Source organism: Zonotrichia leucophrys, chromosome 1A (assembly GCF_028769735.1).
Source record: "Zonotrichia leucophrys gambelii isolate GWCS_2022_RI chromosome 1A, RI_Zleu_2.0, whole genome shotgun sequence".
Lineage (NCBI taxonomy): Eukaryota > Metazoa > Chordata > Aves > Passeriformes > Passerellidae > Zonotrichia > Zonotrichia leucophrys.
The window spans coordinates 10,785,553-10,802,636 of record NC_088170.1 but is presented as its reverse complement, the minus strand read 5'-3'; the positions used below and the strand labels follow the sequence as shown (position 1 = coordinate 10,802,636).

The 17,084-nt window shown below is 38.0% G+C and overlaps 1 protein-coding gene across 2 annotated transcripts in view; it reads left to right on the top strand.

The window, feature by feature from the left end:
- Positions 1-15,843, top strand: part of IPO8 (importin 8) — a 42,654-nt gene extending 26,811 nt beyond the window's left edge. Inside the window, exons 17-26 of one of the 2 annotated variants that reach the window (XM_064737443.1) lie at positions 411-477; positions 1,119-1,244; positions 1,705-1,802; positions 2,832-2,927; positions 4,355-4,575; positions 10,964-11,169; positions 12,564-12,800; positions 13,481-13,597; positions 13,695-13,755; positions 14,303-15,843. In XM_064737443.1, the coding sequence (XP_064593513.1) occupies positions 411-477; positions 1,119-1,244; positions 1,705-1,802; positions 2,832-2,927; positions 4,355-4,575; positions 10,964-11,169; positions 12,564-12,800; positions 13,481-13,597; positions 13,695-13,717 (1,191 nt within the window). In that variant the 3' untranslated portion in view covers positions 13,718-13,755; positions 14,303-15,843. The remainder of the gene's footprint in view (positions 1-410; positions 478-1,118; positions 1,245-1,704; positions 1,803-2,831; positions 2,928-4,354; positions 4,576-10,963; positions 11,170-12,563; positions 12,801-13,480; positions 13,598-13,694; positions 13,756-14,302) is intronic. The other variant, XM_064737437.1, reaches the window with a different exon arrangement.
- The last annotated feature ends 1,241 nt before the right edge of the window (positions 15,844-17,084 follow it).

The window sequence follows — 17,084 nt, the reverse complement described above, 5'->3', positions numbered from 1 at the left end:
ATGTGCTGGTTTTGGTTGGGGTAGAGTTAATTTTCTTCACAGTGGCTAGTTGTATTACAGAGTAAATAGAGAGTTACAGTAGAATTTAAAAGAAATATTTTGCATAAGCCTAGTTTTTACATTGATGACCCATATCTTTAGTTTACCCAGCAATATCTTGGATAGAATTCCTAGGAATTGGTCTCCCAGTTATGGTGCAATATGCCCACAAATCACATATTCAGTGTAAAGAGGTTCTTTCTGCATCAGCGAGACCTTATTTCATAATATTATGATTGTTAATGCAGCATTTAAAAATGATAAAAGCCTTTTTGATTTGGAGAACTGCTCAAACTGAATTAGTCAAATACATTTATTTGATTGCTGTATTTCTAATTTTTTAAATTAACTGCTTTATGTTTTTATTTCAGATCACTCAACAGCTCGAGAGCATTTGTTTACAGATCATTGGCCTTGTTTTGCAGAAACACGTGATAGGTATGTTTTAGAGATTTGAAAAATCATGTAAATTAATTATTGTTATCTTTCAGAACAGAATTTTATCTTTTTTTGTGTGTGTTTCTTTAAAGAATAAGCCATTACTTTACCATTGTAATTTCTCCTCATCTACTCTTGTACATTAGTCAGATTGGCTGTTGTGTTTTGGAGGTCAAAAGCTGAAGATGCTGTTCTGATTATAATTCTGGCTAATTGTGTTAAAGGACAATGTCTAAATTACATTAGTCTCTTATGGACATGGTCTGCAATTAAATTACTGCTTCATCAGTATGCTGCACTAAAAGTTACACTTTTGTGATAAGGCCTTTCAGAAAAAACAAAGACTGAGGAAAAAATATATTTTGCAGTAAGTCAATGAGAAGCATTGTCTTTAATGTGCTACTGATATATTTTTTGATGTGTATTTACAGTGGAAAACTATGCATTTCATTTTAACTATAGCTAACACAAGGCCTGTCTAAAAGAGTCTTTTACAATTTATTTTATTTTTCTCTGTATGATTTCATTTCTAATTGCTGTCTTCTAGTTGTTACATGACTCAGGACTTGGTTTCAGATTTCAAGGTCTTTGCAAGTTAAATTTTTTTTGTAAAGCACCCTGCTTCAAATTGTCTTTTGTAGAGTTTTATGAAGAAATTCTGTCCTTGGCCTTCAGCTTAACATGCCAGATGATTTCACCTCAGATGTGGCAGCTTTTAGGTGTTCTGTATGAGGTTTTCCAGCAGGACTGCTTTGAATACTTTGCAGGTAAATTCACTTCTGTTCTAGTGATATTTTTACTGTTTGAGAATTCATCTCTAGCAGATAAGGGTCTCTTCCATATAGTGCCAAGGTTTAAAATGATCATGTATTTGAGTCATGCCCTGCCAGTCTGTTGAGTGTGGGAGTGTAACAGGAGATATTTAAGTAGGAGAAGCAAATCTGTCAGTGTGATCAGTTGTTGTAGGGGTCCTGAACTCAAAGAAAGTTGAATATTCAAAGTGAATGTGAAAATACAAATTGATTCATTAAAATGTAGTCCTGTTCTAATTCCAAGAATGCATCCTGCATAGTGCATTTTATGAAGAATTCTTCCAGAAAAGACTATCAGAGTTTGAATTTCCAACCATATTCAAGAACATCACCTAATGAATTCTCCTTTTTAAGCCTACCTCTCTGGTTAGTACTTTTAGTAACTTCTTTCTCTTTTGCTCTCCCTATTCTGCAGATATGATGCCTCTCTTGCATAATTATGTGACCATTGACACTGATACTTTACTGTCTAACCCAAAGCATTTAGAAATCATTTACTCTATGTGTAAAAAGGTAAGGCTTCTGATTATTACTGTTGTTTTTATCACTGGTACATAACAATTAGAGGAGCTGAGTGACCTGAACATGCCACGTGGTGACCAAGCATTTCAGAACTAAGTGAATTTTGGTCTTGACTCAGTTCTGAGTACACACAGCACCTTCACACTTTTTAAGTGACATACTTTAAGAAAATTACATGCAAAAAGCTGTGTGGGAGAAAGTTGCTGTTTGTCTTGACTCTCTTCCCTGGAGAGCTATTTTGGTAGGTAGGGAATTAATGAAGCCTGATTTCCTTGGGCTGTGTATCTTGCAGTTGGACTCTCTGGTTGTCAGCTAAGGTGCAAACTCATTTGAAGTTCTTCCTACATTTATCTTGTTTCTCTTTCATGCTGAGTCTCTCATGTATAATAAAGTATGAGATCATGCTGCAGTCCTCCTCTGATTTGGGGCATTAGAGAGTGTTAGGCATCCAGCTACCTGCTTATTTTTAAGAAACTTGGAGTGTTTATTAGATTGTGAAAATTTTGCTTCTTTTGTCAGGTTTGATTGACAGTGACCATGGGGTTGAAATGTATTGAGATGAAGCACTGAGTTTCATTTGTATGTGCCTATACACAGAGTGATTGCATACATCTTGTTCTTAATCAGAAACTAGCCTAGACATTGCACTTCACTTTGCCACGCTGTTAACCTGCCAGTGACTATTAGAATTGAAGTGAAAGAATGGAAACACCATGTGGAAAACATCAGTGATTCTTATAAGTCACATTTCTTTTCTAAAAAAGGGATAGTGAGAACATACAAATAATATAACATTCTTTAAGATGTACAGTAGTTTCTTCTAGTTTTTAAAATTCACCTTTAGCCACTAATCCTTGTTTATGTCCCATAGAGATGAATTATGTGTCTCAATTCCTCACAAAATTTAACATGAATACATATATATATGCTGTGTAGAGATTTTTGGATGTATGCAGGTACAGGAGCACTTGCTCTCAGTGTTGTCAGTGATTACTGATAAATTGTCACTCTGATTGTTAGGTACTGACAGGAGATGCAGGAGAAGATGCAGAGTGCCATGCAGCCAAACTCCTGGAAGTGATTGTTCTTCAGTGCAAAGGACGGGGTATTGACCAGGTGATTCATATTGTACAGGTTTTCTCTTTTATTGCTTTCTAATGATCCATGACTCCTGAGAGAAACAGCTGCAGTTAGAGAATTCAGGGAAATGTACACTGGGGAGAAAGACAGAAAGAAGTAAATGAGCTCAGGAAAGTTTGTAAGGTTGGGGTTTTTTGGTTTTGAGACAAGATGTTAGTGGGCATGGCCACAAAATGGATATGGACTGAATTACAAATACACAGTATGTTGTGCAAGATTGTAGCTTTTTGCTTTCTCTTAATACAATTTCTCTTTTGATGCAACACACATAGTTAAAACTACTGTGGCTGGGAGGTTAACTGTACATATCCAACTGCTGTTGTCTCTCCAAGCTATGGGAACTTTTTGATGTTTTAAATTACTAAGTGCATTTGGAAATACAGATTTTTTAGCATGGCTTGATTATGATTGCAGGGAGAAACATAATCACAATTTTCCAGAGTTTCTTAGAACACCTTTTTAGAAAGTAGTCTTTTTTCTGTTAAGGGTCAAATTCTGGACTCATATAATGAGCCTAAATTACCTTGACATAGCATGTTTGATGTTGCCACAGTGCAATCCATGGATTTCAGTGATAAATTGTCAGTTAATTTCACTGAAAGTGATATAACTTTACTCGTGTAAATCTGAAGTAGTTGAAGATAAAAACATTCTCTGAAAGGTTTTATTTTTTAAAGGAAATCTGGAAGAGTTTAAAGTGTCTTCAATGTATTTGCACTGAAATAAATATGTGGTGGAAGGCTTAATTGATTTGTACAACTCTGTGAATTAAAATGGTTGCATTGAACTGAAACTCATAAACTAAAATTTTTGTAATGCTTCCCAAATTTTTGTAATGTATAAATTTGCCCATTGAAATAAACATGTGTTTAGAAGATCTTTATTTCATTGTTTAGAAATTTGTGCATGTTTGCTTTTATCTGAATAAACTTGTTTTAAACTTCTATTAAAAATTTAACACCACTTTACATTTATTAGGAAAAAATTCTAACTATGTTACAAATTTAGGTGGTTTAATTTCTAATGCCTGTTAGTTTTGATATAGTTTAGTATCTGTTTTTAAAGATGAGAATGTCTTTAGAGTCTTTTTCTAAGTCTTTTCTACATGCTAGAGCAAACTCCACCAAATGGCCCAAAATATTCTCCCCTGTGCTCAGAATAACACTGCAATTTTTAGCTCAGAGAAGAGAGAGCTGTTTTGGGGAAGATTTATAACTGTGTGATCGGAGGCTAGGAAGTGAAAGGAACGTGTTCCTTTCTTCTATACCTAAACTTCAGATAACTCAGGACATAATTCCGGTAAAAATATTACAAAATTTTGTATAATCTAGCAACATGTCTAATGACTGTTTTCTTTTTTTTTTTTTTTCCTTCCTTTTCTTTTTGTCTTCTTTTGTGCCCAGTGCATTCCCCTGTTTGTGGAGGCTGTTCTGGAGCGCCTGACTCGCGGAGTTAAAACGAGCGAGCTCCGTACCATGTGTCTTCAAGTCGCCATAGCTGCGCTCTACTACAATCCTGACCTACTTTTGCACACCTTGGAGAACATCAGATTTCCACACAATCCTGAGCCCATCACTGCACAGTTCATAAACCAGTGGATGAATGACACAGACTGTTTTTTTGGGCAAGTATTAAGAGGTTGTTTTTTTACAATATTCAATATTGACCAGCTGGATTTCAACAATGTGAGAAACTATGATCACTCTTGAAAACTTCTAAAAGTTTAGTAAGGGATAAAAGGGACAATATCCAGCACTAGGGTGCTAGGCAAAAATACATTGTTTGTTTAAAACAATGTTCTCTATGTACTGTTATGTTACAGGGGGGTACATGCATATTCATAAGAGTTTATACATATTCAAAGATTCCTGTGAGTTCTAGGAACTCTTTTGCTTGGCTTTAATCTTTGACTTGTCTACATGCCATCTTGTAGATTAAATCAATATGTTTTATTCCTGCTTGAGGCTCCATTCTGTTGTTTTGATACTTTTTAATAATTGGAGAGTCAGTAGTAAATTTTTTTCTCTTGGTGTCCTGGTTCTTGTCACTGTTATCATTCACATAAGATGGTCCACAAATGTGAGAAACAACCTAGCTATTTCACACCATTATCTGGGCTAGTTACACAAATAAAAGCATTTTAATACATTTCTCAGTATTCATTTTAATATTATGCTAAGGCCTAAGATATAATATGTATTTATCACACTATTATTTATATAAGCTACGTGGTACATACATAATCTGACAGGTTATATTGTACCAAACAGCAGTTAAAAGGAATTACAATTGTATTATATCAGAATCTTTGTGATAATAGCTTGCAAAGGCTAATACATAGATGCAAAAGCCAGTAACTATTTACCATTTATAACAAACAACATGTTAACTTTTTATCTGAAACACTAGGTGCATACTTTCTGTTCTGTATTTTGTAAGTTACTTTTAACTGCTCCATTTAATTAAAAAAAACCAAAACATTACTCTTTCCACTGAACCCCAGTTCTGATTTTAAATGAATTTTCACAATCAACTTGCATATTTATCATTGTGCCATTGACTTCTTAGCATCCTGCTGAACTGAAACGTCACCGTGACCTCCCTTGAATGTGTGTGTGCTGCACTGCTGTGCACTCAGGCAGGAGCTGAGCATTTGTAAAGTTAATGAAGGGGAGCAAAGCCTGTCATCACCTAGCAAAGCTTGCACTTGATGCTGAGCAGAGGTGAAGGCCAGTGCTTGCCTCTCAGCTGAGATGTGGTGTCTTAACTGGGAGATTCACATCCACTTAAGGGCAAAGCAGACAGATGGAGTTAACAGCTACCTCTCACCTTCCTGCTTGAGGCTGACATCTGCCTGCAGGTGTATGGGTAGGCTTAGATGGATGTCTTCCTTAAGTTGCTTCTTCCTCACCTTGTGGTAATATTATTGGTAATTGCTAAATTATTTTTATATCTACCAGCTTTAGAAAAGGGCAAGACATTTTAGGATTTCCATGTATCAATTTTTTTGTATGGCTGAAGCAAAGTTCTTGAGCTTCATCTCTTTGTGCTTTCATTTTTTTCTTCTACATATCACATGCTGAGCAAATAGAGAGATGGTAGGAAAGAAGATATTCCTTGCAGATGGTAAACTGAAAGAGATTTGTAGTCTGAAACAGTTCATCCTGGAGCATTCACTGAGAAGCTAGTCAGATTCAGAGAGGAAAAATGTTAGGGTCTGACTAGGCTCCAATCTCAGTACTGTGAGCTACTGTGAGCTAAATTTTCACTTCTTCTGTGTTGCTCATCAAAAAGCATCAGCTACTGAAACTACTGTTCAAATAAACTCGTACTTGGAGCTGAGACAAAGGTTAACAAAGCCTGTGAAAATGAAAAGTTAAACACGTGGTTGTCATGCCCATCATTCTACCCAGAGTGCACTTGAATGGCAGCAGAGGGTTAGAAATCTCTCTTTGATCTGCTGCTACCAGCAGAGAAATAATTATCTGTAATATTGCTTAAATCTAAAAGTCACTCTTCCTTCTGTGCTGTCTCTTCACTTTGTGGCTCCCAGATGTAGGGTAGGGCTTTTGCTGTGGTACTGCTGGTGAGGCACTGTGATGTGCTGTAAGGGACTTCCTCCCTTTCCCTCAGGAGAGCACTGCTTCCAGGAGACTGTTTGTTTTCTTAGGAGTGTTAAAGGAGCCCCAGATTCAGAGGTCTGACTGAACAGGAAAAGACAGAAGTGCAGAAAATTTGGTGTTCTTGAAACCCTTTCTTGGGTCCCCCCCTAACAAGTTCATGTCTTCATCAGGGAGCAGTGGGCACCTTTATTTGTACAGCCCTTTTTTCATCAGCTGCCTTTTGTTCCTTTGGTTTACACTTAGCTCACTTTCCATTAAGAGGCAGTTTTAGGCCCAGATTCAAATAATTTGGTAAACTCAGAGGTCCTAGAGAAATTGAACAAGATCAAAGGAGATCTGCCTCCAGATGTGAAGGTGAATCTTGCTGTTATTTCTTTGTCAGCCATGCAGGAAATCTGGAATGTGGGTGTGACAGGGGCTGTTCAAGATGCCTTGTCCACATAAATCTCACACTCTTTTGCATAGACACTCCATCCCTGGAAGTGTTCAAGGTCAGACTGGATGGGGTTTTGGGCAATCTGGTCTAGTGGAAGGGTGTCCCTGCCCATGGCAGAAGAGTTAGAACTAGATGACCTTTAGGGTCCCTTCCAACCCAAACCATTCCATGATTCTGTGTCTTTCTTCTGTTCCTGTGAAGTCTTAGTCCCCATAGATTGTGCTCTGCCAGCAGCAGGGTTGTGCATGGCTGCACATGCTCAGGCTGGAGCCATTGGTGTTTGCCAAAAGAATGCAGTGTTTGTGGAGCAGCATATGCAAACACATGAGATGGAATCCGTGGGGAAAATGCAGGAGAAAAGCCAGTTATGGTAAGATAAGTAGCTGTTCTTCCATGTTATTAAAACCATTGAAACTATTGAAAAAGTGTTACAAAGTTGACATATTAAAAATTAGCCAGGCAAGGAGAACTCAGAATTCCTTGTAAGACCATGCATAAATTCAGTACATCATAGTGGAAGTCACAAATCTGTGGTTGTCTGCTGATAGTGCCTATATGCCACAGGATATTGTATGTATTTCTAAATGCTTTCTGCAGTAACTTCACACTGGAAGGCCTTTTGCAGAAACATTTGCTCCTTACCACTTCCTACCTTCTTACTGACAGCTGAGGTTTGGGTGAAACATCTGCATGACTTACACTTATTCTCATACTAAAAATTCTTCTATGGTAACTAGGGTGAAAATAAAATCTCACTTGCTTCAAAAAAACCCTCAGTAAGTGCTTTGGGGTTTTTTGAAGCTGAAAAGGGTTATATATTTGATAGAGGAGTTTGAGTAGTTAAAAATCCTAGGTTTCTCAGAGTTGTACATAAAAATCCCAGTCTTCTGTTGGTTCCAACTTTGCAGCTAGAAGGAAATGACTAATTATTTGCAGTTTGTCCAGGAACTGGATTGATGTAATAGAAAGAAACTTGATTCTCACAGTAAAAGGAAAGGCTTAGCATTTTTTCTCTGAAATACTTTCAGCTTGGTTTAAAATACAAAAGATTTTAAAATCCTTTGTGGTGTATTAAAGGAATATATGTTAGCAAGAAGAGGTCATGCAGATTATGAGGACCACACACAGCTTGTTAAAAATAGACATGGCTTGGAATTGTGCATTGCAGGGCTGTGTGTTGTGTGTTTAACACTCCAGGCTTGATAAACCATTGAGGAATAAGCAGAGTCCCTGATTGTTAGGGAGGGCTATTGTGTGCTTCTGAGCAAATAAGTACAGATCTCAAAGCACAAATTACTGAGGAGAATCATACCCAGGCTCCCTTGAGCAGATGGAAGGGTGCTGAAATAATGAGCCTTTTGATAGCAAGGGAATGGTCCTGAAGCCATTCTTTGCTGTTATGAAAATATATAAAACTCCATTTTGCTTGTTCAGTCCTTAATACAGCTGGGGTATAGTAGAATACTGAACTTCAGGCAAGGCAGATGCTTTTCCTGCTGTTTCTCTGTGCTGGCAGGTGGAAAAAAAGTCTCCTTCTGGCTCAGGTTCACTGAAGATGGCTCAATGCCTGAATTTCTGCTGTCCTGCAGGGCCTTCTAATAACATGCATATTCTCAAGACTTGTGTTCATTCTTGCAACTTCTCTCTTTAGCAGCTTTAAAGTGGAGCATGACAAATGTGCTGTGGGTTTTGGTCATTTGGGCTGCTTCCCAATGATGACTCCCTTTCAAACAGCAGGGCTTCATTCGTGTACTTTGATTTGCTGTCCCAAAATGATAATTTAATATGAAGCTAAGCCATTAATGACTAAGATTTTTTTTTTTTTACATTTTACTGTTGCATTTTGCAATTTGTGTTGTGCAATGGTAGCTTTTTCAAATGTATGATAAAAAGTAGTGCTAAGAGTTGTTAGTTTACTCTGGTGCGTGTGGTTGGAATTGCTTCTTTGTACATTTGGGTCTTGAAGTAATTTCATGGCTTCCCAGTGTCAGGATGCAGGATAGAGATCTTGTGCATAGATTACAGAGCTTTGGTCATATTGGCTGACAAAAAGAGGAGGTAAAGAATTTTTTTTACATTTGTTCTTGCACTAAGGATAACTCTCCAGATAACAGCTATCCTTCATTTATAGGTAGCATAATCTTTAGCTTGGCTTTTGGTCTGCAAAGTGTCGGCAGGACAGCAAATGGCTTGTTTTTAACATGCAGCAGTAAGTAATTTCAGCTGAGAGGAGTAAGGGATTTATGGTTTTTTTTCTCATGAAAGCAGACCCTGTTTCTCTATCTCAGTCTCCCTGGTTTGTATGCCCTCTTTTGTGACCCATACCATCTGAAAAGAGAGGATTATGGTTACAGGAATGCTGCGTTCCTGCTTGCGCCTTGGTGCGGTTTTCAACACATGTAACCAAGCAGCCAAGCCCAGTGTGACAGAGTGTGCCATTTGATATGCTGCTTGACTTTGTTGTTCTTGGAAGGTCTGCTGGGATCATAGTGTTCTGCATGGTCATATATAATTTATTTTTGTTGTCAGCTACTCTTGAGAATGAATTGCTTCAGTAAATCCTAACAGGAGTAACAACATGGGAGGTGTCATGAAATCCCTCCAGATCTCTAACCTTGTTTAAGCACAAGTAAAGTTTAGAAAGCTGCAATACAGGACCACTTGTGTTAGAGTATATAATAGTTCAGTAGCATGTTATATAGGAACTTAAGTAATGAAATACTAAGCACTGAAAAGCTGTATCTCTGTAGTGATTTTTGAAGTGGTGGATTGAGCTGGTAGTCCCCCTGTTAACTTTATTGCAGCCTGTGGTGCCCATCTTAGTTTTTCTCTCTCAACTTGTATTCTTTTCATCCCAAAGTAAAACCAGTTCAGTAATAGAAGTATCCCAAGAGTTTAGAGAATGGCCATTTTCTCCCAGCTCTGGAGGTTTGCTGGGTTTCTCTAGGTTTTGCTGCAGAAGGCTTTCACAGAAGCTGTCAGCATCAAATTGAATAGTTGGAACAAAAAAGCTCCTCTCAAGCCCATAATAGCAGAATACTGTAATGTTAGCTCCAAGTTGACTACTTCTGATGTTTGCAGTAAAGGAGAACCAGAGAGTATCTGCAGAGGCATTTAGAGATTTTTTTTCTATCTTGTTTGCAAAAATTCCTTTTTCTGGAAGTGGAAATCAGTTCTTATGTTTAAGAGCATAGGTTCTTACCTAGTTTCCTGACTGTGGTCCCATAAAAATCTTTCTGCTGCTAATTCAATTAATTTCTTTCCCTTCAAATGTCTTCAGTTCGTTTTACTGGAGGGCTACTCTCTTGTAAGTTCCCAGTTTGAGTATACTGCCAGTTACTCTTGATAAGGTGGAATTATTTCCCTGCTTTCACCAGAGTTAGCAATGTGTCTCAAGTTAGCATTAGAAATTGTATATTGAAATATGTATAAGCCATTCTGATGGACTTCTCATAATTTAACTTCAGCTGTCCCTGGGGCATTCCATAAATGCACCCTGTGATTCAATGCATTCCTGCTTATCATTGCTCTTCACTAATAGTTTTTGCCAATTTCCATCCCTGAAACAGTACTGCTATCAAAGCCAAGGCAAATTAATTTTCCATCCTATTTAATAATGATAATCTGTATCAAATGGTTTATTAAAGACAAGATAGTCTACATAATTATTAAACAGTATTTATTTAGCATTACAAATTTTGCATTTGGTAGTCAGAAAAAGTTGCTCCAGGAATTTGACCAGTGCTTGAAAGATGTTTAATTGTTCTTGGATGAGTACTTTCCGGTGGGAAACTTGCATTCAGAATGAAGAAATAGTTTGTGTAGGATCATTGAACATAGACTTTGAACACAGCCTCTGAGACATTGTCTTCTGCCATGTCAAGATTTTAATGTTCTCTGTATATCCTTGCAGTGAAAAACTGCTTTTGTCTAACAATTGTGTCTTGTTTCAGACTCCATGACAGAAAGATGTGTATAATAGGACTGAGCATCCTAATGGAATTGCAGAACCGACCACCTGCAGTGGATGCTGTGGCTGCCCAGATTGTTCCTTCAATCCTCCTCCTCTTCTTGGGCTTAAAACAAGTGTGCGCCTCCCGAGAGCTCACAGAACACGAGGATCATGCTAAAGATGAAAAACACTTTGCAGAAGATAATGGTAAAATCTCCCCTTTTCACATTGTGGATTTTGTCTGGATTTAATTTAAAGGGGGTAAGAAATTGCAGTTCGTTTTTAAGACTCATTAGTCTGCTGAAAATAGCTCGGCTTACTGGGTGCTTGAAATACCATCTTAGGAGTTGGTTTTTCCTCCCAAAGTGTAATCAAAATGTTTCAAGGTGTAACAGCTAACATTTTTGAAAGGGTAATATTGGTTACAAGAGTAACTTGTAGGTGTACTCTTCTGGGTTCTGAATATACTGTCTTCTCACATAGGCAGCAGGAGTTTGCCAGGACTCCACTAGGTGTATTCTTCCTGGAAAGAAGCTGTTCCACTACCCAGCTATTTGAAAGACCTTTTTGATTGAATTTTGAGGGAGATCCTGGCAGATCTTTGTCCAAATGGAAGGTTGTTTGCAGAACAGGGTTTGAGACAGCTGAGGTTCCTTGAGCACACAGGCCTCTAACCTCTGTGTCTGCCAGAGGAGAAAAAACATCAAAGAATGCCTTACAGAGGAAATTGAGGGGAAGGAATTATCCACAGCATTGCAGGCAAATGTGTTTGACAAGGGGTAGATGTTTTGAGGTCTGAAAATCAGATTGGACATAAGCAGATTATGTAAACCACTCACATTTCACTTATAATTGTTCTGTAATGGAATCACAGAATTCTTCTCACTACAGTATGGAAACAGCACAGAAATATTCAAATCTCTGTCCTGTGATTCAGTCCCTGCTTGCTGCATCTATAGTCATCTTTATTCTTTCTAAACTGCTAACACAGGAAGAGCTGCAGGTTTGGAAATGAAGGTTTTGGTTTTTTAAAATCTTGATTATAAGTCAGAAATGCTTTTCCTTAATTAGGAAAAATTAGTATTTAGAATTGCAGGTTGTAGTTGCATTTAAATCAGGGGGTCATAGTTTCATAAGCAGAATGGAAGGTAACACCAACTTAAGGTGTTCAAATAAGGCAACACTCAAGAAGAGAAGGCATACAGTTGGTCTGCAGATGGATTTCTCATGGTTTCATGTGCATTTGAGAATTCTATGCAAGTCTCTGTAATTTAAAAAGCGGAGTGATGGACCATTTCTTGGAAGACATTTCCTCAAAAATTTTGGACCCTATAATTGCACAATGACTGAAATGAAAGAAGAAATAAGATGGCTGTTCCACATTCTTCGAGTCTGTGTAGAAACAAAAGTTTAACTGATCTTGAATGTAGGAAACATTTTAACATTTAACATAAAACTATTAAAGATTTTGGGGAAGGGATGTTAACAGATGGTCCCCTTTCCAGCCAAAACCTAGATTTACTAATTGTTGTTAATTCATCAGTCATTGTTTCCTTAAAGTTTTAAACTTTGTTTTACAAAACATATCAATGCTTTTGCAGAAGAGATACCGAGCGATGAGGATGAGACAAACGAAGTGAGCCAGGCAATGCAAGAGAACCATGGTGGAGGAGGAGGTGGCAGTGCTGGAGGTGGAGAGGAAGAGGATGAAGACGATGATGATGATGATGACTGGGATGAAGATGCATTGGAGGAGACTGCTCTTGAAGGGTTCAGCACGCCTCTTGACCTTGAAAATGGTGTTGATGAATACCAGTTTTTTACACAAGCACTTCTGAGTATGTGTTTGCTGATTGGCAGAATGAGATAGCATGATGAAATCATGCTTTAATTTGGAGATGTTTATGGTCATCACTGGGGAAAACCCTTTTCTTTGTTATGAGTAATGGTTTAGATTACTGAAATGGTAAAACCTGATCTCACTTTTTAACGTTAGTCCTACAATTTTTTGGCTTACTAGTGCTGCAAAAAAAAAAAAAAGACAGAAAATAGAGCCAAAGATTAATTTTCTTCACATTCGCCCTCAGAATTTTTCAATCACAGCCTAAATAAGTGGGGCTTGGTCACTAGAGGGACTCGTATATAGAGAAATATTTGTCACCTTCTTGATGTTAATGGAGAAATTATTTTCTCCCTTTCCTGTTTCACTAATCCTGTTGCTTTTAGTTTTCATATGAGTTTTAAATGAGAAGATTCAATTCACATTGTCCATGAATAATGGCCACATGGTTAACGTTCTGTTTCAGAAAGCAGAGGATGTAATTAAGTTCCCCAAAATGGATTGCCTCTATTAGAGTGGGAATTCTGTGCAAAGAAAACCAACAGGAATACTGATGTTGTTTTGCAGTGCAGATTCTGTTTTAAAACCAGCCAGAATTTCATGTGGTTCAGTTTGTTATTCTGAAATGAGCTTGTGTGTAAGCTGATGGTCCCTTTGCCTCCCTTGCTGCCCTGACAGCGGTGCAGAGCCGGGATGCAGCCTGGTACCACTCCCTGACTGCACCTTTGAGTGAGGATCAGAAGAAACAGCTGCAGGAGATCTACACATTAGCAGAGCACCGGAGAACTGCTGCAGGTGAGTGACTTCCCTGGGCCCCTTTCAGCTCTTGCAGAGATGTTGGAACTGCTTCTGATGTGTAACAACCACCTCTGTGCTAATTAACGTTTTCTAGGAAGCGTGAGCAGGATATCATGATTACATTATTCCTTGCCTGGAAGTGTGTGTTATTCAGAGTAAGTTTACTGTTGTTTCTAATTAATTGCCTTCTCATTGACTTTGTGCTGTTGTTTTTTTTCAACAGGGTATGAACTAGTTTTACACAATCTGACATTTGAAATGAAGAACAAATTAAGGCAATATCCATCAGCATCCAGGCATTTGATAAAGATTACTATCAGTTATTATGTTTAAAAGTTTTCTAGCTTTTTAACTACTTATGTTGCCTTGCAGTTAGTGTGAGGTTTTAGATGTGTAGAAAGCTTGCATCATGGAAAATAAATTCAGATTTAATCAAAAAGAATAGTGTAGCATGGACTGACTTGGTAAAGGATTAATTTCTCAACTCTGTTGTAGAGGTGTGCACATTTATGCCCTCAGAGAAAACCTGAGTGTAATTTATTCCTGTCATTGCATTTAGGGAATGAAATTTTGACTCAGCTGAGAGTTTTTTCCATAACTTTGCATTCATAGCTGAACTGTATTGTCTCTTACTTTGTAAGAGTCACCACGTGTTTGTTCTCTATAGACTTATTTTTCATATCCTTTTTCTTTGAATTCTAGAGACTAAGACAATAGAACAACAAAGTGGCTACACATTTGACAACAAAGGACTGATCACAGCATTTAATTTTGCTGGAAATACTCCCGGTGGCAACTGAAGGATTGGCTACAAAGGTCAATGGGAAGGGTCTCATCATTACATTTTCTTGAAATCATCGTGACTTCTGAGTGATAGGGGAGGGTAATTTAATGCTGCTGAAGGTTTTCTGGGAAATAGCAGTGTGCTTCCCCCACCAGAATGCTCTTTCTAACCAGCTACTGTAATGTACAAATTCTTGTGGTGTTTTTATAATTTGATGGACTGAAAGGAAATGTTCATCCTCAAGGAACCTGGATGACCGGGAGGGGCCAGGCTGCATCTAATTGAGTTGCACTTCTCAGGTTTTTGCTGTGCAGAATTGATAGATTCATATGGATAACAGTGCCTTCTGTTGTACATGGATTGCCTGAACAAATGGATTTTGGAGTGCATTATAATTTTTTAAGTGTAAGGACATTTCTTGATACACTGTAAGCCTTGGTTCCATGTTTTTCAATCACCTGCTTTTTACTGCTCGGTTTAATTGTTTGTTGGTTGCATACAAATTGCTGGATTCACAATATTAGCACACCTTCCCTATTTGGTGCAGACCAAATATGTAGAGGGAGGTGCCTGTTGGAGTTGCAGAGCAAACACTGGTTATGTCAAAGAGTCTTAACAAAATGGCAGATTTTCCCTTGATGCAGTAGTCTTAAATTATTTCTCTTAGCCATGAATTCAATTTGCTTGAGTTACAGTGGCTTGCCTGGCAGGTGCCTACCCTAAATCTACATCAATATTAGCTCCTGCCTGGACAAATGGTGTGGCCCTCTCATGTAGATGTTCTACATGACAGCTTATTTTTGCTATTATTGATGAATATTGGATTATACATGGGATAATCTCTTCTGGTTTTTTTCATTCATTACCATTCCAGTGGTAGTACTAAATAATGTGGTACAAAATATTTGCAATATTTTATTTATTTTGATAGAAGAAGAACAGCTTCAAACTTACTTCTTACTGTTACATTCTGTGATTGTATTTCTGGTCTGCATTGCAGTTGGTTATTCTTATTCCATGCTAAAATTTCTTCTGACAGATTTTTTTCCTGAATTTTGAAGACTGGTTTCACCACTGGAGGTTTAGATTAGGTATTAGGAAAATTTTCCTCATGGGAAGAGTGGTCACACATTGGGGCAGGTTGCCCAGGGAAGTGGGAAGAATCAACATCCCTGGAAGTGTTTAAGCAACACATAGATGTGGCACTTAGGGGCAGGGTTTTGCAGTGAACATGGAGTTAACAGTTGTACTTGATGACCTTAGAGGTCTTTTCCAACCTAAAGAGTTCCATAGGACAAGGTGTTTGTGGAGAAGTTCATTTAGAGAGGAAGTGATAGCAGTACTAATTTGAATAGGTACCCCTCCTTTAGCTCTACTGGGATCACAGTGGTGTAGCAAAAAGCAATAGGGGTGCTTTAGAATGTGAACTTTGGATTGGAGATAAAATGTTTAGACCAGATTTTGTCTCTGTGTTAATTTCTTTATGATTTAAAAATATTCACCAATCAGTTTTAAACACATACTAATAATCTATTTCTTTACAGCAGTGTCCAAAATAAAAAGTCAAAGCCTTTCCCATACCCCATCAAATTTTCTTCAGCTACAGTAAATTACAGACTGCTGGCTCTGTGCAGTGCTGGAGCTTTCATTTTGTTATTCTGGGTGAGTCTGATAAATCTGAAGCACTCTGTGCCTTGGCTTCTGGAAAAGGCCAGAGGATCTCTGCCCGTTCCTTCTGGAATTTTCCTGGCCTGGCAGCTGTGGGGCAGAATGTTCCCTACACTTTCCTGTTTCCTGCACCTTTTTGTCAGACTCTAAGGCTGTTTCTGTGCTGCTGTTTCCTCTTTCTTTTTTTTGCCTTCCTTTCCCCAGCAGCTACAGAGTAAAGTTGGCCTGGTTCATGTAGGTTTTTCACTGATGCTGCTTATTTAATAGCAACAGTGAAAATGTCTCATTTTTAGGCCTGTTGTACATGTGGAAACAGTGAGAATTCCAGGGTCTGTATTTTTAAAAGAGAACAGTCTATTGAGCTGCACTGGACAGGCTCTTTAAGGTCAGGCAGAAGAGGGCCAAGATATCCTTTATTTTGAATGTCAGGTTATGAAAATTACAGGTTACTTCCTAATTTAGGCCTGGGGGTGTACTGACTGAGACACTAAGTAAGAAAGCAATACATCCAGTTTGTTGGGGAGTTCATCAGAAACCACGGAAGTTTTGAAATCATTCACAAATGTAAGAAATAGTTTTTGGAAGTTAAGGGCACTGGTGACTTCTCTCTTACCTGTCAATTGAAGTTAGGTATTAGGCAGGTAAACTGTTAAAGCCCTTTATTATTTTATTAAAAGAAGCAAGATTGTCAAGTTGGATTTCTTTCTAAGCCCATTTGCCTTCTCTAAACTGGTGTGCAGAGTAGAAGATGGATTTATTTTTCTTCTGCTAATGAGGTTGCTTGCACTGTCACAGGCTTATATTTAGGAGTTTGTGTTCAAGGTAAAATCTGCTTTTGCATAGCATCATCTTGGTGTCACTAAGCTGAACTATGGCTGCTCCCTAGTTCTGCTTCTTGTATACTTTTCAAATCAGCTGCCAAGAAAATTTCATCCAGATGTTTCATACAAGAGTTTAATCAGCATTGTGGAGTTGGGAATCTTTGTTGTCTATTTTGCATTGGGGTCAGAGATGTGTGAGGGAATGGCATGT